The sequence below is a fragment of the Jatropha curcas genome, chromosome 4, assembly GCF_041381405.1.
Source record: "Jatropha curcas cultivar XTBG-Jc1 chromosome 4, XTBG_Jcur_1.0, whole genome shotgun sequence".
Taxonomy (NCBI): Eukaryota; Viridiplantae; Streptophyta; class Magnoliopsida; order Malpighiales; family Euphorbiaceae; genus Jatropha; species Jatropha curcas.
Window position 1 is genome coordinate 26,661,474 of NC_143154.1, and position 27,560 is coordinate 26,689,033.

At 34.6% G+C, this 27,560-nt stretch overlaps 5 protein-coding genes and 1 pseudogene across 5 annotated transcripts; 1 reads left to right on the forward strand and 5 right to left on the reverse strand.

The window, feature by feature from the left end:
• Positions 1-756: 756 nt before the first annotated feature.
• On the reverse strand, positions 757-2,557 carry LOC105646818 (cinnamoyl-CoA reductase-like SNL6). Its single transcript, XM_012232758.3, has 5 exons — positions 2,289-2,557; positions 1,838-2,010; positions 1,504-1,689; positions 1,252-1,405; positions 757-1,157 (listed from the first exon to the last, which is right to left on the reverse strand). Exons 1-5 carry the CDS (start codon positions 2,500-2,502, stop codon positions 862-864), a joined length of 1,023 nt encoding a protein of 340 aa, XP_012088148.1. The 5' UTR covers positions 2,503-2,557; the 3' UTR covers positions 757-861.
• A 553-nt stretch (positions 2,558-3,110) lies between these two features.
• Positions 3,111-11,599, reverse strand: PERK8 (Protein kinase superfamily protein). The gene is made up of 9 exons (XM_012232757.4): positions 11,282-11,599; positions 9,771-11,113; positions 8,621-9,028; positions 5,983-6,069; positions 5,357-5,427; positions 5,011-5,093; positions 4,581-4,728; positions 3,795-3,956; positions 3,111-3,692 (listed from the first exon to the last, which is right to left on the reverse strand). Exons 2-9 carry the CDS (start codon positions 10,786-10,788, stop codon positions 3,471-3,473), a joined length of 2,199 nt encoding a protein of 732 aa, XP_012088147.1. The 5' UTR covers positions 10,789-11,113; positions 11,282-11,599; the 3' UTR covers positions 3,111-3,470.
• A 2,794-nt stretch (positions 11,600-14,393) lies between these two features.
• On the reverse strand, positions 14,394-18,088 carry LOC105646815 (glucan endo-1,3-beta-D-glucosidase). The gene is made up of 2 exons (XM_037636110.2): positions 15,578-18,088; positions 14,394-14,704 (listed from the first exon to the last, which is right to left on the reverse strand). The coding sequence occupies exon 1, from the start codon at positions 17,817-17,819 to the stop codon at positions 15,606-15,608; it is 2,214 nt and encodes a 737-aa protein (XP_037492038.1). The 5' UTR covers positions 17,820-18,088; the 3' UTR covers positions 14,394-14,704; positions 15,578-15,605.
• Positions 18,089-19,854: 1,766 nt separating this feature from the next.
• On the forward strand, positions 19,855-23,302 carry LOC105646814 (golgin family A protein). Its single transcript, XM_012232754.4, has 6 exons — positions 19,855-20,283; positions 21,508-21,630; positions 21,870-22,055; positions 22,147-22,228; positions 22,690-22,754; positions 22,868-23,302. The coding sequence occupies exons 1-6, from the start codon at positions 19,996-19,998 to the stop codon at positions 23,174-23,176; spliced, it is 1,053 nt and encodes a 350-aa protein (XP_012088144.1). The 5' UTR covers positions 19,855-19,995; the 3' UTR covers positions 23,177-23,302.
• Positions 23,303-23,381: 79 nt separating this feature from the next.
• Positions 23,382-25,857, reverse strand: LOC105646846 (glucan endo-1,3-beta-D-glucosidase-like; annotated as a pseudogene).
• A 137-nt stretch (positions 25,858-25,994) lies between these two features.
• Positions 25,995-27,436, reverse strand: LOC105646813 (protein trichome birefringence-like 19). Its single transcript, XM_012232753.4, has 2 exons — positions 27,103-27,436; positions 25,995-26,964 (listed from the first exon to the last, which is right to left on the reverse strand). Exons 1-2 carry the CDS (start codon positions 27,301-27,303, stop codon positions 26,146-26,148), a joined length of 1,020 nt encoding a protein of 339 aa, XP_012088143.2. The 5' UTR covers positions 27,304-27,436; the 3' UTR covers positions 25,995-26,145.
• Positions 27,437-27,560: the final 124 nt, after the last annotated feature.

The following is a 27,560-nucleotide window of genomic DNA, read 5'->3' on the forward strand; positions in this document are numbered from 1 at the left end:
CAGTGGTAGTGGTTGGTGGTACATGGTGATCGGTAATAACGACTATGATAATTAATAAATTAAAAAATATGAATTTATAAGGTTTACTAATATCCAGAAAATATTTTATTCTCTCGAAAATGGAAAGTTGTTTTTCTTAAAAAATAATTTAATTTTTCTTTGATCAAGAAAATATTTTTTATTGACTTATTTTCTTAAACACCACAAATAAAATTGTAGAAAATATTTTTCTACAACGGAAACGAGCGGAAACCTCATTTTCTGTTATTTGGTTATGATGTTAAAACTTAGTTAAAAAAAATTTAAATTTTCAATTTAAAAGACTTCGGTTGGTTCGTGAAGAGATTTGGGAGTCTGTTCCTGAATGCTTGTTAGAACATTATTCTTGTATGGAATGAATTTATTTCTTTTTTTCAAAAAAAAAAAAAACCATATAGAATTATAAAAAATTATATTTTAAAAATTTGCTACTCAATATAAAAATATACAAAAATAAAAAGTTTGTGACAAAAATTTTTTTTTTTTTAAAGAGAAGTTTTTGACAATAGTTAGCATCGATGACTAAATGGATTAGTAAATATGTATCTACAAAATTTTCTTTTGTTATAATAAATTTATCAATATTTGAAAAATATTTTTTTCTCTTAAAAAGAAATTTTTTTTTTTAAAAAATTGATTAATTTTTATTTTATAAATATATTTTTCATTAACTAATTTTTTCTAATGATTTCAGACATTAGAAAACTTAACAAAACATTTTCCTGAAACAAACCGAGCCTAAATAATCTTTTCATATTTAGCTCCCAAGTTTGTACATAATTTAAAAGGACAAAACAAATTAAGAATTTCATGAACTCCTTTTTACTGTCTGCAAGATTTGCTTTGAGAGGCTTGAAGTAACAATCTAGGAAGTTTGAAATTGCTGAGATTGCTATGTATTTCTTCTATTTCTTGAGGCAAAACTAAACTTAATCCATGTCTCTTAAGTTCATCTTCAAGTTGAAGAGCCTCATCCAGTCTCTGAACTACCTTATCAAAGCAAAGATATCTCCCATAAGCTCCACCATCGATGGCTTCATAAACACGAACGTGTGCTTCTGCTACCTTGTTAACATCCCCAGTTGCTAGAATGCCTCGTTGTAGCATTTTCGAGAAACCTGCAACAAGAAAAGATCGAAAAGAGTCATCTCCTGAGTTATTAGTTGAAATTCCAGGAAACTAATTATCAGAGCCCATTAAAAGTATTAGTACCTTTAAGATATGGCAGAGAGCTGTTTCTATGAGCAGAAGGGAATGAAGGATCCATAAGAAGTGCAGGGCAAATGGTTACAAGCTTCACTTTCAATTCCTTTGATTTCCTCCAAGCTGCCTTCTCTGCTTTCATTTTACCCAAGGCAAGCCAAAGCTGTTTTCCATTTTCAGAAGACAAGAAGATTCAATCCGATTTATCTTTGAACACCATTGAAGAAATTGTTAGGAAAGGAAAAGAATTGGATTAAATACCTTATTTTCTATACAGAATTCTTCACTGCTCCAACAACTCTCGTCAATGGTACCTTCAAGCTTGTCATTAATCCAGATTGATGCAAGAAGAGAAGAAGTGAAAATACACCTCTTGACATATGCTGACCTACTGCAAGCTTCAATAACATTCTTTGCAGCCTCTGTCTCAAGAAATGCCATTTGTTCCTGCAAATTTTGAATTTGAATAGCACAGAGAAATATAGAATCCAATTTCTGAAGAAGTATGCAATAAATAGGCATAATTTGTGCCAATAAGCTTTAATTCAGTAATAACAAAGTCATCTCTGGAGTTGTGAAATTGTAATGAACTTACTGAATAGCCAGAAACTCCGTGAAGATCGATGAATGATGAGGTATGGAAAATAGCATGACAACCTCTAAATGCATCACAGAGACTTCCCAAATCTTGCATTTTTGCAACTACAACATTCTCTAGTTTAGTAATCTCTTCATCTTTCATTAAAGCTCTCATGTCTTCAAAATCCACTGTTAATGCCAAAAAACAAAGCTATAAGACAATCTGTTATAAGAATCTGCAAGAAAACCAAGAAAAGGGACTCTTTTCTCTTATTCTCGCTACATTGGAAATACTTAAAAGGATTGAAGTTATCAAGATTTTTGATCCCTAATCTTCTTCTACACTATGAGGCAAATTCTTGGTTTCTGCAATCTACAGATTATAATCTATTTCTTGGGCATCAGTGCATTTATATCTTGAGGGTTCAGTAGAAAAAAGAGAAAGAAAAAGAAAAGGAAAATTAAACCTTGGTTTTGAATGGTGACTCTAACAAGGTACCCATCAGCCAAGAGCTTCTTAACAATATGTGAACCCAAGAAAGAGTTGCCACTGGTTACACAAACCAATTTATTTTCTCTTGCAAGCAAATTGGAACCGTTAAAAGCTCTACCAATACAATGGATTTCTTCTTCCTTGAAAGTAAGCAAGCTAAACTGTTTTGATAACATCACTTCTTCCATTTCTCTCCTCTCTTCTCTCCCTCTCTCTCATACTGTATTTAAAACAAGAAAGGGGATGGCCATCTGGTAGTGGTAGATGGAGAAGGTTAGATATGGAACTGCACAAGGTGGTAAGTGTCATTAGTCATCGCAGTTATTTGCATACCGAATTTGGAGTTTATGTCACACGTGGCACCGTCTGACTGGTCAAATGCCTAGACAGTATGGATCTCCAGTCTCATTCACGAGGTTATGTACATATTCGTGGAAGGTTAAAAATTACTATTAAGATAACAGATTAGCAGACAATCGGCTGATATTTGAAATAATGATCTTTGAGTGATAATTTTGATAATCTAATTAATAACAAAGATTAATCTTGATTTTAATAATAATTAATAAGCTGGTTGTTATATGCTTATGGGTTTAGCTAAGCTAAGCTATGCCCATAATAGATTTGTTTGACTTATAGTGAATTGACTTTTATTACAATGATTTAAAAAGTTGAGTGGTTTTGTACCTTAACATTGAAGTTAAGAGAGAACAAACGAGAAATAGTGACAGGTTCGAGGACTGAAAGTGAAATTAACACTTGAAAATAGTAATAAAATGTATAGCTGTGTCAAATGTAATACAAAAAGAAAACTTGCATTGACTTGATATATAAATACATGGAAAAGCTGTATCAATGAATCTAAATAATAAAGAATACAAAATAAGGTACAAAAGAAATCATATATTCATATTCATGTTAGCTAAATAAGGGGACAATTACAGGAATGAAATACATAGGATTGTACTTGGTATGACCTGGGCCCAAGATGAACAAAATCATCAAGGGTCTCGAAAATCCAGGACATCAGAAAATTGTTACCCTTCTGAAATCAGCTGTTGTCGAATTTGGAAATTCCATGTTATAGATCAGAAATGTAGGATCATATTCACCATGGAAGACTTAAACCAAATCAATTGTTTTATACTGAAATGAACTATGGTATAAAGTTACTTTGGCTGCTGGGCTCTCGACTACTCCAGCTGCTTTGAGTGTTATCAAAAATATCTGAACTATAATTCTGACTACCAAATGCCAATCTCTGAAACATTCTGATCTGTGCAGAATGTTCTCGCGAATTATAGATTTCACTTTGGCCAGGTTTCATTCCATTAGATAGATCTGACGACTCATCTAACAAGTCCAAAGCTCTTACCACCTGGAAAGGTGTGGAGGAAGAAGAGAAAGATCGATAACTTTTTTTTCAAATTTGGTAAAGAAAAAAAGGATGATGCATATCAGGAATATAGAATACTAGTACCTGACTCATTCGTGGCCTTTTCACAGCTGAATGCCGCACACAAGCTGCAGCTGCTTCAACCATCCTAAACATTTCTCTTGCAACATAGTTCTTCTCCAGTCTTGGATCAACTAGTGCTTCAAAGTCCTCATTATCAAGTGCTTCAGCAAGTAATGGTCGAGCCTGACAATAAGTATAATTGTGCTTTATGGTCTAATCATTTCTAAGATATCTTTTTCTATAAAACTTCCAAACACTATCCCATCAAACAATCCCAATAAAAAACGTGGGGAAGGCGAAAATGATGATATGCATAGCCATTGAGAGCAATAGCAGTAGCCAGAACGATGCACTCAGAACTACCACAAATCTACAATTAGAAGAATAAAGGATACGCCCGTTTGTACATCTTATATTTTATAAAATATAAGAATTTTTATTTTTTTATTATTTTATAATATATAACATTTTTTATACTATTTCTTTTTCTTTTTTTCTTTTTAAAGAAAAAGAGTAAGATATAGCAATACATTTTAAATGGGCTGTTGAAGTCCTTAACATTTTGTAAGGGTAGCTAACTGAAGTTAGTTTTCCACCATCAATGAGAGGAGTTTGCCAACACAATGCTAGATTTTTCTCGACTAAATGGACAGCCAGATTAATTCACATTTTGAGTTTTGAAAGACAGAGTGTATCAAAAGAAGATGTTAAAAGTATTCTAAGATAGAACTGTATAAAGTGTTGGCATTAATCTAAAATGTCATGAATATCAGGAATATGTAGCATCTAAAAAAGTTACGAACTTACCCATTCAACAAGGCTTTCATCACCTGGTGGCTGAGAGGCATCGACAGGTTTACGGCCTGTAATTAGCTCCAAAAGCACAACCCCAAAAGAATAAACATCAGATTTTTCAGTCAACTTGCCACTTGTTGCGTACTCAGGAGCCATATACCTGGAAATAAAAAGATCCACTGATAAGAAAATACGAAATATAGAAGATTTCCGTGGCATATTAAGGATTTATTTTCTAAACTGTCTTTTAATCAGTAAATGCCATGTTAAACCACATTTCATTGGCAATCCATATCACCTTTGTTCTAAACAAAATCAGACTTGTAAAAGAAATAGACCAAGCATGCTAGATTTCTATGTTTTCCTATAACAAGGTCTGTAACACTACCTTGACCACATAAGCAGCATCTATCAAAGATATAAAAACTCATGATTCACCTACCCAAAGGTTCCCATCACACGTGTTGTTACGTGTGTATTTGAATCCAGTTCCAGTGCTATCTTTGCTAGCCCAAAATCTGAAACCTGTTAGAAAACACAAGAAATGAAAAATAGAATTTGCTAGCTAATGAATTATAGTACAGAAGGAAAAAGTCACTTCTTTGCTACGTTCATTGTAATAAACAATTGGTCATTCTCTGAAATACAATATTGTCAATGACTTCACATGGCAAAGGGTGAATAAATATTCCATTAGCACTTCGATGGCATAAAGGAGCAAGTTCCTCTACAGCATATCATGATTCCTATTTTCTAATAAAAGTTTAAGTTTGCAGAAATAGTCGCACCCGAGCATCAAAATTGTTATCAAGAAGGATGTTTGATGACTTGATATCCCGGTGGATAATGCGGGGATGACCTGATTCAGAGGACAATAAATTAGAGAGAAAAAAATCTCACCTTGATATTACAAAAAGGAATGCATGTGAAAGAGAAGGAAAAATGCAGTGAAGGAATGAAAAATTAGAGATGTGAGATTTAACTTGGGGATGAAGAAATATATATCCTTAAAACTTTTCTCAATAGCTACTGAAAATTGGATGGTTTATGATATAATCAAAGTTGTTGCAAAGCATTTCATTGATACACACTTAACTGGTAGAGGAAAGATAACACATTTGCACTTAAATGGGTGGATAGGAGAAAGGTCAGAACAATCATTCCTTGAAAGAATCTTTTTTTATTATTTTAATTTCTGGTCATTTATCATTTCATAAAATATTATAATATTATATTTTATTTTGATTATTATCACAATGAATACAATATTATTTATATCTTATAAACTAATTATAATTTATTATAAAGCATTAAGACTTTCAGGACTCTAGCTAGTGACCAAAATAATAAATGCAACTAAGCTTAAAAAATTGGAATAGGATTAGGAAATAAATTTGAGAATCAGGAAAATTACAATCCTCATGCAGGTAAGCAATGCCACGAGCTGCCCCAACAGCAACCTTGACTCGAATTGCCCAATCCATAACTGGCCTACCTTCACCTGCAAGGGTACATAGCAATTCAAGATGTTACAGACTCACACAAGACAAAATGATAAAACATGAAGAAAGAAAGAAAGAAGAACTGGCAATGGCGGATAAGGACCAATACGATTGATCAAGTCATCAAGACAAATAAAAGGAGAAAAGGCATGATAGCTAGGTAACAGTCCCAAGACAGCTCCCAAACACTAATAATCCCACAATATTCTAAATCGATTGCTCAACCCCTAATCTATCCTTTTATCAAAATATTCATGTTCAAGCAAAAAAAAAAATAAAAGAAGCCAAATATCCCCATAGCAAAAAGCATATAGCCGCATCAACCCTTCTCAACTGCGAAGTTGAAGCTCACATGCATGTGACAGAGATAAAAGAAATCATAATGCAACAATATGTGCCCTGTGATTCTTTTATTTTTCCATTTGATAATACCATCAATTTTCAAATCTTCCTTCGCTCCAAAAGAGTTTCAAATTTACCTGGTACCTTTACAAGAGAAGTAACATCTGTAGCATCATAATGCCTAGGGGTGTAAATGAGCCGAGCCAAGCTCGAACATGCCAGACTCGAAAGAATTTAGCTCAGCTCCAAACTCAACGAGCCTAAAAATTTAGGTTCGGGCTTGGCTCGACTTTGACTCGAGCTCGGTTCCAGCTCGACTTCAGGCTCGAGTTCAACTTGAAAAATTCTAAAGCTCGAGCTTCGAGTAACCTAAAATAACAGTAAATATATGTATATATAAAAGTTCGATAAGGCTCGACGAGCTTTCGAGCTGAACATTGTCAGGCTCGAGCTTGATTCCAATTCGAGCCGAACTTTTTTCGAGTCGATCTTGAACAGCTTACGAGCCAGCTCGGGTCATTTACACCCCTAATAATGCCATCCAAGAAGGATGCGGATATGGTCCCAAGTTTGGATCTAGTCATGGGTATATTTGGTTGGATTTAAAGATAGAATTAAGAGAGAAACCTACGATCTTTTAGAGCTCATTTGAGAGAACTCTATAATCTCTAGGTTTTAGGAACTCAAACCTTTGTTAATTCTGCTTACATCTTTCATCATTCCACAGCCTTTTAAACAACTGAATGCAGAGGTAGAGACTATTAATTACCCGCTACCCACGAATAACTACCCATTACAATAAATAACTTGCTTAAACACCACCCAGTAATAAAGGAACTGATTCTTATCAGAACACTAAATAACAGACGCAATGCCTAACTCTTCATCACAGTATGCGATACATGCTAAAGGAAGTTCTACCTCTTGGTAGAAAAACCACAACTTGGTATCCAACATTAGATTATTTTTTCCTTGAATCACTGCATCTTCTACTTTACTGTTGCATTCTCATGTGGATATTCTCGCTTCTTCATTATCATAAACAAAAATACTTCTCCATTCAATATCATGGAAATCAAAGGGGACATATTATCATCATTACCTCTACAAACCTATCAACAAAAGAAACATTATAGTGGTTGAACAATTGATTTTGCTGAATTTACTGCCTCTGAAAAATAGTTGAACACAAATAATTAAGATCCAGAAGAGTTAGTTCCTCATCTAAGCCTAGAATGACACTTTTTATGTCCTTTCTTAAACTTATTGACAGTGAGCATCCCACTATTTCTTCTTGCCTAAAAACGTGCTAGTGTGTCTGTTAAATCTTCAAACTATATTACACTTCAAACACGGCTGAAGAATCCAATCTGTGGAACCATCATAAAAATTGTACATCTACTTCCACAAATAGAATCAATAAAGTTCTTTATGGCATAGATCCAATGTTTTCTAAGTACTCCAAACTAGGTTTGCGCCACAATTGCCAAATTTAACTTGGCATACAAACACCACACTGTTGCTTATTTCACAGAAACTCCTCTCAAATCCAGTGAAAGGTCATCTTTTTGTCTCTGGCATAGGTGTGCTCACCCTGAAACTGGCATAGCAATTCCTCCCAAGCTCAAGAACTTGCTTCATTACCAAAATTTGGATGCAGAAAGATGAAAGAAGCAGCAGCAACAATTAACAGGAAACAATTTTTATTAACATTGATTCAAAGAAACAAAATAGTAAATAGCCATCAATACATAAAAACCCAAGAAAGATCTCAAATCCTAATAATCTAAAAATATCGGAGTACTCATCCTTTAAACTATCATTATGTCATCACAACTTCCCAAGGTTACCTGTTTAGAGAACCAAAACATGATAAGTGTGACAGCCTCTCGTTAGCAAACAGCCCATAGCTCAACAACTTTAACACACACACTCCTGACCTGCTCACTGCTGTTCTTAATGCTATATCTGACCAGTCACATCATTCATCAAGAAACTTAGCAGGAAATAATAAATCTAAATGCCATAAGAAGATTCACGGTGAAAAATTCATCATGACCAATCAACCTTACATTTAAGCAGACATAGCATGTCATCATGTGGTACTCCATAATGAAATTTATCAAGCAATATGCATCAAGACATTACATCCATGGAAGTATTCAAGTTGAAGATTTTCTTCTATTTAAACTCAGAAAGGCATCTTACCATGGAGATGGTAATGAAGAGTATTGTTTGGGACATAGTCATAAACAAGCAATCTTTGATTCTCTGATATACAGTAACCCACCAATGAAACTAAATGGCGATGATGTACTCGGCTAATGATCTCAACCTCAGCTTTAAATTCACGCTCTCCTTGAGAACCACCTATCTTCAATTGTTTTACAGCTACTTCTCTACCATCCACCAGAATACCTTTGTATACACAACCAAATCCACCTTCACCCAAAAGATTTTCTGTTGAAAATCCATTGGTGGCTTGGACTAGTTCCTCATATGTGAACCATGACCTTGAATTGTTTACTCCAGGTTCTGAAGGCGAATAGATGAAATCACTTCCAGAAGGGCTTCCTCCCAAAGGTCCATGAGAATGATGCCTTATAAATAATGCCTCTGCACAGTAAACGCAGGTTTCATTAATTTTAGCAGCAGTTGCACTATCATTTCACTATCCAGCTAAATCGAAGGCATAGGCTGTCATTCAACAAAAATAAAATCAATACCTCAAAATCGATGTAGAAAAAAGAATTGAAAAGAATAGTTGGCAGAACCTCAACTTTAAAAAAGGAAAGTAAGAATAAAATTCATGCCAAATTTATGTTCACTTCTGCTAGCTAAATTTTTCCCAAGCATGTTGAAGCCAGAATCTGAACCAGCAAAATGAGCTGTTTCATGTTAAGGCTCCACAAAAGGAAAATTTATAACAGGCACAAAATTAGGTGGCCACCATTCAGAAATTAAAATTGGATATTGCCCAAACAGAAAGGAGTAGCATAACAGTATTCATGAAGCTAAGCAAAAGGTTTTACATAAATTTCCAGGTACACTTCTACTAAATTCAGTAAATTGTCTTAGCCTATATAGAGTTTATCTGAGATGTGAAATAGCTAGGTCTCAAAGACATAGATCAAAATGATAGAGATTTAGAATAAGTCATGTACTAACCATCAGGCTTCTTTGTATACACCTAAACATAGAATTTTTAAGGTCATAAATCTTGCATAGATCTTTGTCAGTCAAGCAATCATAAACTACTAGAGCTTTAACAAAAAGTATAACTAGTTGAAGATTATTAGAGAAGCACTAAAGAATGGTTGTATAACCTACTAACAATAGAGCATTGATATTACTTTACCTGAATTTTGTGAGGAGGCAAATGGGGAAGGCATAGTGTATCCAATATTTGATTTATCATGCCTTCTCTTTCGTTTTTGTACAAACCACACAGCCATCACAACAAAACTGAGTACTACAAACCCAACCACAATGCCTATTATCACTGCACCTCCAGTATTTGAACCGCCTGAACCTGGTGATTTTGCATTTCCAGGGAAATCGGCATCATTAGTTGCTCTTGCAGTTGGTTTTTCTGTAGGGATAGAGGGTAAGGGCGATAAAGGAGAAGTTCCCGTCGTTGATGAGTTATCTACAGTAGCAGGAGGAGGTATTCCAGGCGGCAAGGAGGTTGACGGGACTGAAGGAGGTGGTGATGACAATGCAGATGTAGGAGGAGGAGGAGAATCTACTAGAGGTGGAGGCCTACTAGACTGAGAACTAGATGGTGGGGGAGTAATATTTGGAGGTATAGGGGAATTTTCGGGAGCCTTTACTGCTGGTGGAGGTGGTGAATCAATGGAAGGAGGTGCAGGGACATTGACAGGAGAAGGTGGGGAAGGGGCCACAGGTTGAGGGGGAGGTGAAGATACCACAGGAGTTGCTGGGGAGGATTGGGGAGAGGGGGAGGTGGTTGCTGGTGGTAGAGGGCTTGCATCTGGAGGGGGTGGGGAAGTCTTTACAGCTGGGGGAGGGTCAATAGTTGGTGATATTGGAGGGGCTGGTGGTGAGGATGCTGGGGGTGATGGAGGTGGTGCAGATTGTGGTGGTGTCAATGGCGTCGTTGGAGATGGTGGAGATGGGGGAGGGGCCGCAGGCGGGGGAGATTGAGGAGGTGGAGCTGAAGTGTTGGATGGGGTTGAAGGGACTGGGGGATCAGTAGTCTGATGAGGCAAATTTGTTGAAGGAGATGGAGGAGCGGGTGTAGAATTTGATGGCAAAGAAGGGGATGGTGGTGATGGTGATGAAATAATGGGGGATATTATTGGTGGAACAAAAGAAGGAGAAGACTCTGGTGAAGGTAATATTGTTGAGGCCATATTTTTGTGCAGCAAAAGAAATCAGTAACCCATGCAAAAAATAAAATTGCTCACCACAAACCAAATTCTACTACAGTATATATCTACTGAACTTGTGTCTCAAGCATATCTCTACTTTTTCACTGCAAATTCTTCAAGAAATGAAAACATGTGAAACCTTTTTCAAAAAGCCAAACAAGCCCAACCTCCTGCAACTCCTTTACTGCTTCAGAAACCCAGATCCTCCAATCACTAGCCAAAGCTCGATTAAAAACCCAATTTCACAAAAATCAAGCAGCATTTCGTAAAGAAGTTTCTCAGTAAACAGAACCCAGACGAAATAAAGCTGAAAAATTAGAGATCAACTTAACCATTTTACTATTCTTATCCACCAAAATCCAAACTTTATACACATATATAATTCTAAACTGTTAATGGAGACAAATGCAGCATTACCCGATTACGAAAATGAGAACAAAGAAAACCCAGAAGTTAAAGTTCAAAAATTTCTTACCTCTCTCTCCCAAATTAGAGTCTTTTTTTTCTTTTGAGATTAAAATCTCGCCTTTTTTTTTACAGGTTGGAGTGATGGAAACTCCAGTAGGTTTTCCCAAGGAAGCTTTTTTCTTGTCCAATTTCAAAGAAAATGGGGAGAGGAAGTGCACCCACAAAATGTGCAAAGAAACGTGGGGGCAACTTGAGAGTAAACTTTACTTCACATGTGCAGTAGAGAGAGAGAAAGAAAAGCAGAAAACAGGAAATTTGTTTTTGCTAAATCCATTCACAGCATGTTCTGAAGCTGAGTACCATCCACTATGTCGATCTAGCTGTTCTTGTTTATTTGTTTACTTTGATTTTGATTTTTTAGTTGACTTACAAATTTCATGCTAAAATATGTCAAATAAGAATATTCTTTTGAATTTCAATAAATTTTTGTAAAATTTAACTAAGATTTTGTATTTTTTTTAATTTTATTTAGAGGTGAAAATTGTTGCATTAATTTAAGGAATTTGTCAGTCCAACTGTTTCATCTCAGTGTCAATGCATATTTATTTTCTTTCTAAACTTCCACTCTAGCAAATTTGGAAGGTTTATATTTGAAATTTAAAAAAAATATATTAAAAGATCCACATATCAAATATTGCCACCTGCTAAAATTATTGGAAGGAATTCGAATATGAAGTTACGATAACGTTATTATGTTATCAAGAATTAACAAATTTATTCCTTGTAATTTATCTTTTCTTTTTTTGAGAAAGTCATTTTTTGCTTTTTGCTTTTTGCTTTTTGCTTTTGGTCATTCTTCCTAATTCATCGTTGTTTAAAATTTCATTATGTTTGTGGTTTTCGTTGGTCTTCTTAATCATTTCAGTAAGTCAATTATACTTATCCGGTAAAAATTGTAATCCAATTGTTGGTAAAGCTTTTTGCAGTCTATAATCACCGACAGCTTGGATTCTAGCTCGAGTATTGTAGAATCCATATAAGAGTGATTCGTCGAGCAATTTTCTTTTCCAAAGGGGGAAAAAAGGATTTGAATGAGAAAAGAGAAAAAGAAAAAAAAAAGTAAAAATAAAGAAGATGAGAAGAGATTGCACATGTAATTAGAGAGTGGCATTGGAATAATTGATCCTCCTGTGCATCTTCACATACAAAGAGCAAGTAAAGCAACAGTAGGATTTTATAATTGAACAAAGTCAGCTCCCAAATATAAATTAACATTTATAATTATGTAATTTTCTTTTTCCTTTTAATTTTTATTATTATATACATAAAAGTGTTATTAATTGCCAGATCTCATTCTCACTGCCAGAAAGTCTTCAACTGCCAAGTTGGTTGAATGTTCTTCTTCTTCCTATTAAATAACATTCTTTTCAAAAAAACTAAAATAATATTTCAAGTTACATAACAATGAATAATATCCTTTCAGCTTATAAAAAATTGGTGAAAAAACTGACCCCATATAATGATAAATTATTTCAGAATATCGTAATTTTTATAATTCAAAATTTTTTTTACATATAGTTAAAAAGTAAAAAATATATTTGTATCAGTTACGTTAAACCCAATCAATTAGTAGTTATTTTTTTCTCTGCATATTGCATCTCTTTCGTTGCATTGCAATGGCACGTGGTAATAAGTCATTATTATAATACAAAATATGACATAATAACCTCTTACCTAATCATAAAATGATTTCTGATTTGCCAGATGGAATCAGCTTCACATATTGGTGGGTCAGATCAGATGTATGTAATGAGATCCTGAATTTTTCTTTCCTTTTTTCCCCTTTTCAACATCATTTTGCCCTATAATTTTGTATTTGAATCACTGACTTTGGTTGGATTTTCAGTTTCATGCTATCCAATGTATAATTATACTTTGATATTTCATCTGATCCGAAATATAAGTCATTTTAAAATTTTTATTCATATTTTTATATATATTATAAATATGTATATTTATTAGTCTTTTTCAAGAATTTATTATATTTCAGGGAAAGTTGGATTTTTTGATTTACAAATACTGTAAATACTTTCCCATATATATGTTAGAGGTACTTTACTTGTTATATAAAATAAAAGTTTAAGGACATTGTTATATAAAATAAAAGTGCGAATTAATTAATTACATTTTTAGATTTTAATATTACTAATTCTAATTACTCTTTGCTTAATTTAGATTCACCCATGCATGCATAATTAGTGAACTCTTTATCATAATTTCATGCTTGAAATTTTTTATCTGAAAATTTTTCTATAAAAATAACTTTTGGCTCTTTTGACTTTAATTTGAGATTGATTAGTAAATTAATAATCGACAATAAAATACATACAGTTATACAGTATCCATGAAAATTGAAACCTACACCCATTCACATATTTGACAGAGAAAAAGCACAAGTTCTAATTTTGACAAGCACGTCTCACTTTGCTATCTATTGAGATAAGAATATGGTCCCCAATACCAAACTTTGAGGATTTGAGGAAATTTTCAATTTCAACTTCGGAGACATTTTCTTTTTAAATTTTAAGCAATAAAAACTAATTATAATATGCAGTAAGCTTCATAACCATAAATCTAAACAAATCATACATCTACACAATTTGGAGTTCTTTGGAATCATAAATCTAAACAATTGCAGTTTGATTTTGCAAGAATTCAACTATTTAGGGAAAACTAGCTGAAAACTCAAAATCTCAAATCACATTTGTAATATATTTCCGGTCTAAAAAAAGATGAGAAAATTATGTTATATAAAATAAAAGTTTAAGGACATTGTTATCCTTAATTATAAAAATATTTCATTCACTAATTTTGGTCAAATAATACAAAATATTATTATACACATAAATTAAATGTATTATTGTAATTTATATATTTCTCATAAATTCATTAAAAATAATTGTCATATGTTTTAAAAAAATGTATTATGATCTTTTTTAAAAAAATACTCATGCGCTGGTTTCTGTAGCGTTGGGTACTCATTTTTTGGATGAACCTCCTCCTAGGATTCTCCATTGGCTCCTCCATCACATTTGTGGCACCTCTTATGTGTATTTAATTTCTTTCTTTGAGCATTGCTTTCCTTGTGCACCCGATATATATATATATGTATATATATATAACCAAACCTAAAAATTTCAGCATTTCTGGAATTCCTTTTCTGAAAATCTATTTTCCTAAAAAAAAGTATCTGGACTCTAAAGAAAAATCATTATTGATGATCCACAACCATATATATTGATAAAAACTGCCTCATGACTCTTCTATTATGCATGGTCGCCAAGACCGTTGATCCTCACAAAGAGGGCATCTCTTTCCCACTCAAGGGTCTTAACCCTGTCTTCAATATTGCGAATGCGGATTCGAATCGCGTTTATTTGTCATGAAACCTTGACAGGATCGATAGGAGGCGAATGCTCCCAATACAGTCCTAGCAGACAAACTTCTGTTAATTTCAACACTAGACATCCATGTACATAATAAAAAGATATAATAGAAAACTAAGTGATTAACCCATATGCAATTTCAATGATTTTTTTAGGGATTATTAGCAAACAAGCCAAGTGCGATTTGGCATTCTAAAGCAAAGATTGATTTTAATTTTAGCAATTAATTTGTATTTTACTCTAGAACTAAAGGGAACGAAATATTAAAGGTGCAAGTCATCTGCTTGACAGAGTGTGATCAAGCGTTGGAAAATAAACGACCTGACGTTTCAATTTTTGTCTATGAATAACATTGTTAACAAGATAAACGACTGTCGTTTTATGTCATTTGCCCAATTGCTGTACTGTTATATATGCAGATTGAAATGGTATTTTCCTGACAGTATCTACTACTTACAACTAACCTGGGTGAATCATTTTGTCTAAGAAACAAGTTCTACGTTCTAAATAAAAATGAGCAGAACAATAATTATCAAAAAGCAGTCACACACATTAGCAACTAACAACTAACAATTGTGAGGTGGAAAAGTCTTAAGTTGAATATATAGTTTAAAACTTAGAACATCGCGAGGCCTTTTGGACATATAGCAGTAAGGCTCTGCAATATCGCAGTGGCCTCGGCTGGCTGGTAGAAGGCTCTAAGATCGGGGTCTCTGCTCTTAAGAAGCACAATATTTTTATTAAATTGATTTGTAACATAAACAATGAGGCTCATAAAATGTCAAATCTTCCTTTCTTATCTGAATATTTGTACACAAATTCACAACAAATTGAACATACAAAGTCATAGCAAAGAAACAATCATAAATAACCAAATTGCAACCGTAATATTTTTTATTTCGTTTCTTAAATCAAACCTGTCTAGACTGCGATGAGGAAACAACTTCAATGACAGTAGTGACCAAACCAACAGAATTTCCCTCCTCCCTCACACCATTCTTCCTCTTCATTGCCTCTGCTGTAAATCCACCATAAAAGATTAGTAAGCGAGTTACCATCATCGTGACTATTCAAGTTTCTAATCTTCTCCAAAGCACGTTCTTTATCGTAGATTGCTTCTAATGCATATACAAATCCTTTCCACCCTTCAGCTACTCCTTCTCGTTCCAAAGCCGGTAGTGTCCAGTTCACAAGCTCCCTTACAAATCCCACATCAGAGAATAAAACCTCGGATATAGGTAACAATGGTAATAGCTGAATTCCAAGCCTACACTCTTTCCAATCAGGGGGTGCAAACCAAAGCCCGCTATCCCTCTTGTTAGACCACAAAACACCTACTACTCTATTCTCTCTAGTAAAATCTTCTGCATACAAATTATCACCCTCCCTAACATGCCACCAAGTTTGTGCTGCATGAATCTCCATTGCAGCAAGCATTGATCCAGTGGCAACAAGATGAGTGTCTCCATAGGCCAAACCCATCAAAGCTGCTGAATAGTATGCATTCACTGCCTCACTTGTACTCTCCTGATTCCGGCCGTCAGCAAACTCAGTTAGCCCTCCAGCCCAAGAATGCAATTTATACAAATCAAAACATCTCAGACGTGGATAATTTGAATTTGACCGTCTGCCCAAGTTCATAAAATCAGCCATAAGTGAATAAGCTTGTCGCCTATACTTCCTACCCCAAAAAGGATCAATCTTTGCAAGAACAGCTATTCCATAAAGAAAGTATCCTATATGATAATGGTGATCATTATAAACTCCAAATCCAAAATCCGCACCTGAATCACTTGACCCTTGTTTTGTAACAATTCCACCCCATTTGTCATCATATAAAAAACCATTGCCATTAAAAGTACCCTCCAACCAAGGCTCAATTGTTTCTTTCAAGTACTTTCTTATCAGTGGAATCACATCAAGACAACCAACCTCCTCTGCTATCAAAGCCAACCTCGCCGCTCTAGCAATCAATTTACCATAAAAATAAGATGAATTTGTTGTTATAGCTGATGAATCTAAACCCTCAACATCCTTACAAAGTGCAGCCACGATTTCAACACATGATTCCTCTTTGATACCCTTAATTGAATGCCAAGTTATTGAAATTGGGTCCGATTTTAACACCCAAGAATCTCCAACAACACCAACAAGATCACCATCAATACTTTTATACTTCAAATCATTTAAAACAATAACATTTTCATCAGATAAAAGCTTGACATGTAAAGGATGAGCAAGCATAAGCAAATCACCCCAGCCTTTCTTTTCCCATTTGTACTCTAAACTAAATGGTTTGGTAAAAACTGCATTACCTGATACCGGATAGCAAGAACTAAACCGATCAAGAATCGCTTCATATTTTGGGTCAAAATCAGGCAATATTGCAATCCTTAAAATCCCAGAAAACCCATCAGAAGTAATTAAAGAAAGGCTATGACTCAAGTTAATCTGAGAAGATGAGTAAATAAGCCATGTTTGGCCATTATTAAGCTTAACGGTATATTTAGTGAGAGAATTATTTGAGGAAAACGAAAGAATCGCATGGATGGTTGATATAGAAATTGCAGTATTGCCTGTAATCGAACAAGTTAAAAAGGGACTTCCCCTAACAAGAAAAAAGCGAAAATTTGAAGAGGGCATATCCAAAGTGACACTAAGATCACTGTAAGAAGATATAATATGGTTTTTCTGACCTGTGGAGGGTTTGTTTGAAGCAGAAATGGTGAAATCAGGGACAAAAATCTGGTACGTGAAAGAAGAATTATGAAAAAGAGATGGGTAGGAGATAGAAAGGGAAGAATCAGAGGATTTGATTAGATATGGGTGAATATATTCAGGTTGGTCGCCATTTTTAAGGGTAAAGTTCTGAAAGAAAGAATTTGTAGGCAATGGAGACGACAGAAGAGAAGGTGAAAAGAAGAGAGAAGGATCGGGAAGGACTGAGGATTGAATGCTGGGGAAACGAAATGGAAAAGTTGGTGGCTTTTGATCAAGGGAAGATTGGTGAGTCATTGTTGATGGTGGCGGTGATGCTGGTGGTGTTGGTGATGGAGAAGAACTTGGAGGAGAAGGGTCTTTATAAGATGAATGTTTGCGAGGTTTTTTGAAGGACTTAGTGACTAAGGTTTTGACTCTCCTCCTTAGTTTTTTCAGCATTTTTATTTGATTTATTAATTTAATTAAGTTGCCAAATTAGATCAGAGGAGATAAATTATTAGTTGGGATTTGAGATTTGGTAGAGAGAGGAACAAGGGAGGAAATGGAGGGATTTGACTTGTTAGTTTCTGTTTCTATTTGTTTGTTGAGTTTTTTTTTTTACCAAACTTGGAGCAGCATATAGAGAAACTGTGTTTGTTTGGATTTTGAGGTTTGGTTGAATAAATTGAGAAGAGGAAGAGGAAAAAGAAGGAAAGATTGGATTGGAAGTGAAGTTGTGGGGATTTTGAAGTTTTAAGAGTTTTAAGGTAAGTGAATTGCAAGATACTAAAATTCAATCCAAAAGTGTGAAGGAAAGGGTAAGAATGTGGGGTTTTGAATATACTTTGAGAAGAAAGACAGCAACAAAATTGAAGAAGTTAGTTGAAGGTGTTCTTTTTCTTTTTGCAAGTTTTGATTAAATTATCCAATTTAGAGTTTATCTTGTTTGGTTTTCAAGTGAATCAAAATTTTTCTTAAATTAAAATATAAAAAAATTTATTTTTAAATTAAAAATATAATAATGTTTTATTGCATGTAAAAGAAAAGAAAACTTCGAAGTAATTTTGGATATTAGTTAAATAAGTTTGGAACATATACAACAATTGAAATTAACAAATGGATTTTAAAACGAGCATGTAAAAAAGAATAAATGGATTTTGAACGAATATAATTATTAAAATTTTAGTAGTTTAAAATAAGCGGAGAGTTATCATACTTCTATTGTTAAATGTTAATGTTATTTAAATAAACTATTAGACCTTCTATTTAAATGATGCACCCTTTTTTATTATTTTAATATATCAAGTTACTCCCAAATATTTATGCTTAGTGTAAAGTAATTTTTAAACAATTTTTTTGAAACACTTTGTTGCTTATTTTAAAATTAACTTACACATTGAAAATTACCTTATAAGTCGAAACTTAGAAGTAGATAGTGGAATAAAGACTCTACTAAGTTAAATTTTGTGCCATGCTACGAGGAAGTTTCTTTTGCTAGAAGCAATGATGTGAACTCAGCTTGTCTTGTTACTTAATAATATTTGTACCAAGCGTCAATCCCGCGTTTGATATGTTCAGAAGGAAATGATAATAGATAGTGTGTGTGATATGTATTGTCAATTGTTAGCCAATACAAATTTGATTATTGGTTTTTTAAAAAATTATTTAATTTATTATCAATCGGGTGTATTTTGATTAGTCTTCTCAAAATTAGAGGTCTCAAATTCAAATTCTTCTGACTATAAAAATTTTCACCTATTTGGTGAGTCAATGGGAAGACTGCCTCTATTGTGTAGTTTATAATATTATTTCAACTCATTAAATCTCTTATAATGTTGATTTATTAATACAAGATTTAATGAATTGTCTGTGTTTGGTTTTCTGTGGATGATTGTAAGATTTTATTAGAAAATGCTAATGTTACTTTGTTGTGTCTTGAGTTCATAGATGAGCAAATAAGGCCGCTCGTGATAAAGCAAGTGATTTATTTAGAATTTACTTTCAATCGAGAAGTATTTATGAATCAATTTTTATGTAAACCCATTTTCTAGACCACGTTGATAATGTACTTTCTCATATTAATTTATATATTTAAAAATATTATTAATATTTACGAAGTACTTTCTAATACAGTCTGGAATACATTACTTATATATAATTTTATAATTTCTTTATTTCTACCACAAGTTAAGAAAATAAAATAACAAACTATTATACATGCATTTTTCATAAAATTAATAAAATTTTGAAATTATTAAACTAAAAAAAAAAATTATAATACTAGTACTAGTTTTATGGAAATATGGCAATGGGATTAATGACATCATGAAAGAAAAAACAAAGCAAATTTATTTATAATTGGGCCCACGTAAATAGCACACAATCGCTTATCGTACTGTGAAACGAAGCCCAATGGACCCTCATAAACAGGCCCAGAAAAAAACTGAAGAAACATGGCTAAAATGTCATTTGCTCCTTTTGCGGTTATTGGAACTACCACGAGGGAAAACTTTCCTTCTCACTACAACAGGGAAAAAGTCTCTTCGTCCTTAACTTTGGGTCTTTTAGGGGTTAAAACAAAACCATATTTGCAGTCTGCAGATTTCCCAGTTTCTCGCAGTAATTTCGAGAGAGAATGGCGGGTTTACTGGCATGGGCAGCCGATGTAGTCGGAGGTCACGGCGGTGGCCAAACTAGTGAAGCAGACGATGCCATTCCAATAATTTTTAGCGAAGAGCAACAAAACTATGTGCGAGAATTAGATCGAAAGGCGGCTTCTTTGAGCCGCACAATCCAAGATCTACGGCTCAGATTGCCTCCACCCGATATCTCACAACGCCTCCCTCACCTTCTTGCGCATTCCCTAGCTTCTAATGCTGCTCTTGCTCTGCAGTTGAATGCTCACTCTGCCACTAGGGAACAAGTAATTCTCCCATTTTTTTTTTGTGATAAATTTGCTTGTTTAATATCTGGGTTCTTCTTGGAGTTTTATTTGGCGTGTATATTGGCAAAGTTTGTTCCTTAGTTGTTTGTGTTTTATCTCATGGTTCTCTTTGGTTTTACATGTAGATAGTTGATGTTTTTGAATTTATATGGTACAAAGCTCTTAAAATGAAACGTTTTCTGATCTGGGTTTTAATTATTATTGTTTCTTGTCCGATTATTATAATTATGAGTATATTTAAGATTTATTAATGAGCATTTACTATTTTAGTTATTGAAAATGCATATTTAATCCGTGTAGCTTCATGGAAAAGTGATTGTTCATCCATTTACTCCGCTAATTCAAGAGCTATGCTTACTATTTTGTGGTACTGGAGAAATTGAGCTTTTAATACCTGTAAATTATTTGGCGTGATATGGAGGAAAATGAAAATTTTTTATGCCACTCTATTATTTCAGTTGCAGGAGTGTTAATGTACAAACAGAGACTAAGCTGGAATTGCAATACTCCTAAAGTTCAGTTCGAGTAAATTTTGATTAGGTTAAAATTGCATCTTGCTTGACATATAGTAATTTTGATGCACAAAGTTCAACTGAATAATTGCCCAAGGGTATAAGTTTTGCATTTCACTTTTGCAAATCGAAAGTCATGCATTTCAGTAGAATCTTATTGCTTATGAATCTCTTTGAAATAAGTTTAATTGTTATTACTTTTGAGAAATGTGGCATTGGTGGTGAATGGATTTCATCTTGAGGAGATGTATAGCTTGGTCTCTTTGAATTGTGGAAGATATCATGTGGAAATGATGTAGACATTTGTTCTTGTGGTATGACAAATGGTCTTTTCTGTATGAACTGTTATGCTAATACCTGAGAGGAATTTGCTGGATTTCACGCGTGCCACTCATTGGATTTCTGCAAAAACAGTTTATATGTTCCTAATACTAATATTAATGCTAATATCCAAACACTTTAAATTTTTAGAGGAAGCAAATTATTGAGCTAAATATTTCCTTTTTAATGGTAGTGCTATAATGTGGCCTTGAATTGTTATGCACCATTGGGTACTTGGATTGCTCAAGATAGGTTTATGTCACTGAATGTGTTACCGTGTTGATGAATTTTGAAGGCTGATCAAATCCATTTTTCAATTGGTGATCATCCTTTTCACCAATTAATATTTTTCACTTATTGTTATGATCAGGCCCAATTGAGAGAGGTGACTTTGCAGGAAGAAAATGTTGCATATGAAAAGGCTATATCGAATTGTGAAAATAAAATACAGGAGAAAATCCAGGAGGCAGATTTACTTCAGCGAAGGTTACAGGTTGGGGCTTAACTTCCAGGGCATGTCTATTGGCTGCTCTAATAACTACCTTATTCATTCAATGTATCATATTTCCAATTTTCCATGCAAAAGATTCCATTTTTTTTTTTTTTGTTGGGAACAAAAGAATTCTATTTGATGATTCTCGTAATCATGAAGTTTTATTTGATGTACAAGCTGACTTTGATTTCCTTATATTTACCAACTTTTTAAATTTTTATTTGTATTATTAATGTTAGGAAATGGATGAGACAGAAAAAAATTTGAGACAGGAGCTGGAAAATGTGAAAACTGCGCTAGAAACTAGTCCATCTGGAAACTCTGGTGAATCAGTTGCATCTGAAACAGAAGCTGAATCTGGATTAGACACAGAAGCTACAAAGTCCACTTTGTTGGAGAAGTTGGAGAGCAAGAAGAAAGAGCTAGTACATTTTGCCTTCTTCTCTGTTCCTTATAGATTTTCTCCTCCGCTGGATTATTGTGGTTGTTGATGATGAAATTTGCCTTATCCTTCAGGGTTCAATGGAAGAAATTATTCAAGGTCTAGAGAAAAAATGGGCTCAAATTCAGGAGAGTGCACTGAAGCAGCCCACGCCAGGTATTCCTTCATTCATCCAATTATTAGAATTTTTTGTAGATGTGTACACAAGAACACACGTGCCTACTCACATGCCCAGTGCTCACAGAGGTGGGGACCCCAGGATTAGGCCTCTAGTTTGCACCTTTTTGCCTCATTTAGAACTTCCCAAAGGGTTTTTGATGCAAGGGTTAAATTTTCACTCACTAGCAGAAGAAAGTACCTAAGTATTTCTTTTGTTATGGTTTTTGTTGAAATCCTTTTTGGTAAAAGATCACAGTTGAGAAAGTATCTACTGTGAAGGCTTTGAGCTTACTTAGAATTATGATTTTATCATCCCTGGAGATTTGTTGTTTGGGTCATTAAATGACCATTCCCTGAGACACTACCAGTTCAATAATTTCAATAATTAAATTTATGATGAGAAAACTTCATAGTAAATTATAGTAGGGCGTTTGATTTAAACAATTTCTGTTGTGCAGCTCAGAGAGAAAAGATATTGGATAAACAGCTCCATAGCTTAATTGAGCAACTAGCAGCAAAACAGGTCAGTTTAACAATTTCTCGTGGCTTTATAATTTTCTTCCTACTTGGTATCATGTTTTTTGGATTTTTTGAGGAAGTAAAACAGATCTGTTAAGATTGTCTTCTTGTTTGTAGGCACAAGCGGAAGGCCTGGTCACTGAGATCCATTTGAAAGAGATGGTATTAGAAAGATTAAATGGAATGTGGAGGCAGCTTGAAAGCAGCAATATAGAAGCAAATATTGCTAGGAATCGATTTGGAAGAAACAATTCAGATAGAGGATCTTCTTCTTCTTCTTCTTCTTTAGAATATATTACTGACAAGCCTCCTTATTCAGGTAGTGATCGAACAGCGCAACAGCATAGGCTTATGCTACTAAGATCGGCCTTTGTGCTCTACATTTTGTTTTTGCACATCTTGGTCTTTATTAAACTTTCATTCTAACCAGCATGCATATATTGTCTTTGTTGACTTCTTATCCTAAGTTTATATTTTCTCTCTGTCTGAACTTGAGATGTATAATCTACATTATTTTAGAAGTTAATTTCATATTTTGTACATAGAAACAAATTCTTATGTGTTTTGAATTATGTCCTGTTTATCATGCTTTTCCTACATTATGGTTCTGCAAACTGTAAAACATGCAGGGGACAGATAGCAAATAAATCACTAAAGAGTGCATCAGAATACATTAGTTGCTGTCCATATTTCATGTTTGTCTTGCTGAAATCAATTCCTATTGAATTTTTGTTAGACTATAATAATATTTCATAATTCTAATATAAAACTTGATAATAAAAGCTCCCCTGTTCCTTCCCCTGGTTTTGGAATATTGTAGAAAATAATTAAAACAACTTTGGTCCAAATGCAGTCGCAACTTCGTAATTTTAAACCTAAAAACCAGTATTACTCTTATCTGAGCCAATAATTGCAAGCAAAAAAGTGCAACAGTATTGACAGAACCAGCAGATGTTCTCACTCTCGTCACCTCCTCCTCCTCTTCCTTGATTATCTTCTTCTTCATTATCTCGACTATGAGTCCACCATAACATATTAGTCAGTGAGTTATAATCACCATAATCTTTCAACTCTCTTATCTTCTTCAAAGCCATTTCTTTATCATAAATTCCTTCTAAGGCATAGACAAATACTTTCCACTGATCTTTAACTTCTTCCCTTTTCAGGGCTGGTAATGTCCAGTTCAGAAGTTCTTTCACAAAACCAACATCAGAGAACAAAACCTCAGTTATAGGCACCGAAGGCAACACCTGAATTCCTACTCGACACTCTTTCGCCTTAGCTGGTGCAAACCAGAGTCTGCTGTCCCTCATATTAGAGAACAGGACAGCCACCATCCTGTTATTTCTGCAGAAATCTTTTTACATATATATAATTACCCTCTTTCACATGCCACCATGTTTATGCTGCAAGAATCTCCATTGCTGTGAGCGTAGACCAAACAACAGCAAGATGATTGTCTCCATATGCTAAACCCATTAATGCTACTGAATAGAATGCATTCACTCCCTCACCTGTATTCTCATGGTGGCAGCCGTCAGCAAATTCAGTCAGCCCTCCTGCCCATGAATGCAATTTATGTAGATCAAAACACCTTAAACATGCATATTTAGATTCTGATCCCGTCTTCAGGTTCATATAATCAGCCGATAAAGAATAAGCTTCCGGCCTATATTTCTTCCTCCATGCTTGATCATTTTTCACCAGCACTGCTAAAGCATACAAGAAGTAACCCAGATAGTAGTGGTGATTACTTTAAATTCCAAATCCAAACTCGATACTGGAGTTGGTTAACCCTTGTTTAGAAACTATACCACACCATTTATCCTCACAGACAAAACCATTTCCTTGAAAAGTGTCCTCTAACCATGGCTGAATCTTTTTCTTCAAGAATGTAGTAATGCAAGGTATAAGATCAACAGAACCCACTTCCTCTGCTATCAAAGCCAACCTTGCTGCCCTTGCAATCATTTTACAATAAAAGTAAGGGCATGTTGCAGTGTTCATAGACGATGAATTTAAATCCTCAACATCCTTATGAAGCGGAGAGACAATTTCAGCAACAGATTCCTCTTTGAGACCTTTTATTGAATGCCACGTAACTGGAATACGGTCAGCTTTCAATAACCATAAATCTCCAACAACCCCAACAAGATCACAATCAATACTGTCAAGTACACTAATAGCAGAATTATCACTAGATAGAATCCTAGTATGCAAAGGATGTGCAAGCATAAGTAACTCCCCATGCCCTTTCATTTCCCATTTGTACTCTATACAAAATGGTCTGGTGAAATTTACCTCCCCGGATACTGGATAACAAGAATTGTAACGATCAAGAATTGCTTCATAATCTGAATGTATATCTGACAAAATAACAATCCTTATAATACCCAGAAACCCATATGAAATGATCGAATAATAGATTTCACTCAAGCTTATTGGCAAAGACGAATATATAAGCCATGTTTGATTGTTGGTCAGGTTAAGTGTTTGCTTTGTGAGTAAACTATTTCTTGAGAATGAGGATATGAGATGCTTCGTGGCTATTTTGATTGGAGTCTTGATAGGCACAGAAGAAGTAACAAAAAAGGGCTTCCTCGAACAAGAAAGAAAATTTAATATATCTAAAGTGACACTAAGATCACTAAAAGAGGAGATGACATGGGGACCAAGTGAATTACGTAATGCAGAAATTGTGATATCAGAGACAAATTTCTGAGATATGCAAGAGGAATTGTGAGACTGAGATGGGTAGCAAATGGGAAGCTTAGAATTTGAAGCTTTGATTAGATAGGGGTGAATGTATTCTGGTTGATCACCATTTTTCAGACTAAAATTTTGAAAGAAAGAATTTGTTGGTAATGGAGAGGAGAGAAGAGAAGGGGAAAAGAAGTGAGAAGGGTCAGGGAGGACAGTAGAATTGGCTTTTGGGAAGAGAAATGGAACAGTAGGTCCCTTTTTCTTGCAGGACTGGTTTCTTCCCATGGTTGATGATGGAGAAAGATTCAACAGGTTAAGTGAGATAATGGTTATCGAATTGGAAAGGGAACCATGTTATAGGGCGGGAAGAGGAAGGGTTGCGTTCAAAGTTCTTGAAAGGCCTTTTAATAATGTGATTTTGGCTTGTCTCTTTGATTTTCACGATGAATTTATTGGGTAGGTTATTTAAACTTTTGGGGGGTGAGGGTCCTTACTAAAGGGCAAAGCCTCTTGTTGACTACTGAAACGCCAATTTAGGCAGTGAGGAAAATTTGAGAGATATCTGAAAATCTCTCACCTTTTAATTTACATATAAAAATAGCAAATCGTTACAGTATAAAGAATACTCTCAAATAGTATTGGCAATAACATATTTGTAACAATGTATTTACTGCTATATATCCTTATAAACATTAAGCAGTAGTTTTCTGCAGCTTCTCAAGAAAAGATGTATGACCTTCCCTTTTCATCATGTAGAGCAGAAACTCATTCCAAGTGTCGATAGGGCCCGGCAAGCACCAATGAACGCAGTCAGCTATGGTCACATTCCGACGAGTGCGCAATGATTGCCCGTAATGGTTCGGATGCCCATCCGGCCTTAGCAACATTGCTTCAGTAGTTGCAAGCAACCTGAAACTTAAACCCTTTTTTCTCCCCTGTTTCTCTGCTTTCCTTAGTTCTTCAACCTGTGTCAAATAGAACTCTAAGTTATATCCATCTAGCCTCATTTCTTCACTCGTAAAGGGTTTTATCCTCCCACAATTGCCTCCTGCATTCCACTCCCCATTCTCGAAGTGTGAAGGCGAAAATGTTCTCAAAATTGTCATCCCCTTGTATCCTTTTAGCTTTAGAAGCGTCTTAAACACAGTTCGAAAAGCCATTCGGTATCCATAGTACTTTGAAAGAGCAGTGATGTTTTGGTTATTGCAGTTGTGACAGCCAACAATTTGATTCTTTATGTTGTATATTAGCGGACGAAAGAACCATTGTCCGGCAGAGATGATTACATAATCGAAACTTTCGACCTGAGTCGCCCATGCATCATCAGCTTGGTCTAAATAAAGGCTCATGATGCTGTTTAAGGAATGCCCATCTGGGTCTGCATCATAAGATTTTACCAAGAATGGAGACCATAATGTTGCTAAGGTAAATCCGTAATCAGCATAGAACCAGTACTTGAAATATGTCGTGTCTGATGTATAAACATGAGAAACATCCTCAGGATGGGTCACCTAAACGATGTAAAAGCAGATAAGAGTCTTAGCAGAAAAAGATTAATTTAATTTTTACCTTATCTTACTAATGATTTATAATTATTATGCTTGAGCATGCTAAGTAATTTTAATGGAAATTATTAATTAAGAGCTTACACTGGCTAGGAGACACAATAGTGATTGCATTTGATTTCTTCCCACAGAGTCTCCAAGAAAGGCCATTGATTTCCCTCTAACAAGCTCCAAGAACTGCTTTGCATTAAACAAAGGGAGCTCACATCCATCTGGTCTCCATCTCCATTTCATGAACTCTGTATCAGGTCTTCCAAATTTCATGCAATTTTGTTGGTCAATCATCAAATTGCAAGTTGCATTAGTGTAATAAGGCCCTTTGGAATAAGGCACCCATTTTCCTGTAAAAATATCACATTCCTTAACTCTTTCTCTGCTTCCAAGATCACTTACATGAAGATTAGGAGACGGTAGAGGCGATCGCGAATTCTTTAATTGACATAGAGGGAATATGATGAAGAAAATTAGGGTTAGACTAAGAGCTAGCAAGAACAGCCTTTTTGGGGTGTTTTTTCCACTTGAAAGCTCACTGGCATGAAACT

Excerpts from the sequence above, each read along its gene's own strand:
- LOC105646818 (XM_012232758.3), bottom strand. The coding sequence starts at position 2,502 with ATGGAAGAAGTGATGTTATCAAAACAGTTTAGCTTGCTTACTTTCAAG. Across the intron at positions 2,011-2,288 it reads AGTCACCATTCAAAACCAAG|TGGATTTTGAAGACATGAGA; the intron begins GTTTAATTTTCC and ends TGGCATTAACAG. Across the intron at positions 1,690-1,837 it reads ACGGAGTTTCTGGCTATTCA|GAACAAATGGCATTTCTTGA; the intron begins GTAAGTTCATTA and ends CAAAATTTGCAG.
- PERK8 (XM_012232757.4), bottom strand. The coding sequence starts at position 10,788 with ATGGCCTCAACAATATTACCTTCACCAGAGTCTTCTCCTTCTTTTGTT. Across the intron at positions 5,428-5,982 it reads TGCTTACCTGCATGAGGATT|GTCATCCCCGCATTATCCAC; the intron begins GTAATTTTCCTG and ends CCTCTGAATCAG. Across the intron at positions 3,957-4,580 it reads ATGAAAGCCTTGTTGAATGG|GCTCGACCATTACTTGCTGA; the intron begins GTAAGTTCGTAA and ends ACTTATTGTCAG.
- LOC105646815 (XM_037636110.2), bottom strand. The coding sequence starts at position 17,819 with ATGCTGAAAAAACTAAGGAGGAGAGTCAAAACCTTAGTCACTAAGTCC.
- LOC105646814 (XM_012232754.4), top strand. The coding sequence starts at position 19,996 with ATGGCGGGTTTACTGGCATGGGCAGCCGATGTAGTCGGAGGTCACGGC. Across the intron at positions 20,284-21,507 it reads ACTCTGCCACTAGGGAACAA|GCCCAATTGAGAGAGGTGAC; the intron begins GTAATTCTCCCA and ends TGTTATGATCAG. Across the intron at positions 21,631-21,869 it reads TACTTCAGCGAAGGTTACAG|GAAATGGATGAGACAGAAAA; the intron begins GTTGGGGCTTAA and ends TATTAATGTTAG.
- LOC105646813 (XM_012232753.4), bottom strand. The coding sequence starts at position 27,303 with ATGATTGACCAACAAAATTGCATGAAATTTGGAAGACCTGATACAGAG. Across the intron at positions 26,965-27,102 it reads TATTGTGTCTCCTAGCCAGT|GTGACCCATCCTGAGGATGT; the intron begins GTAAGCTCTTAA and ends TACATCGTTTAG.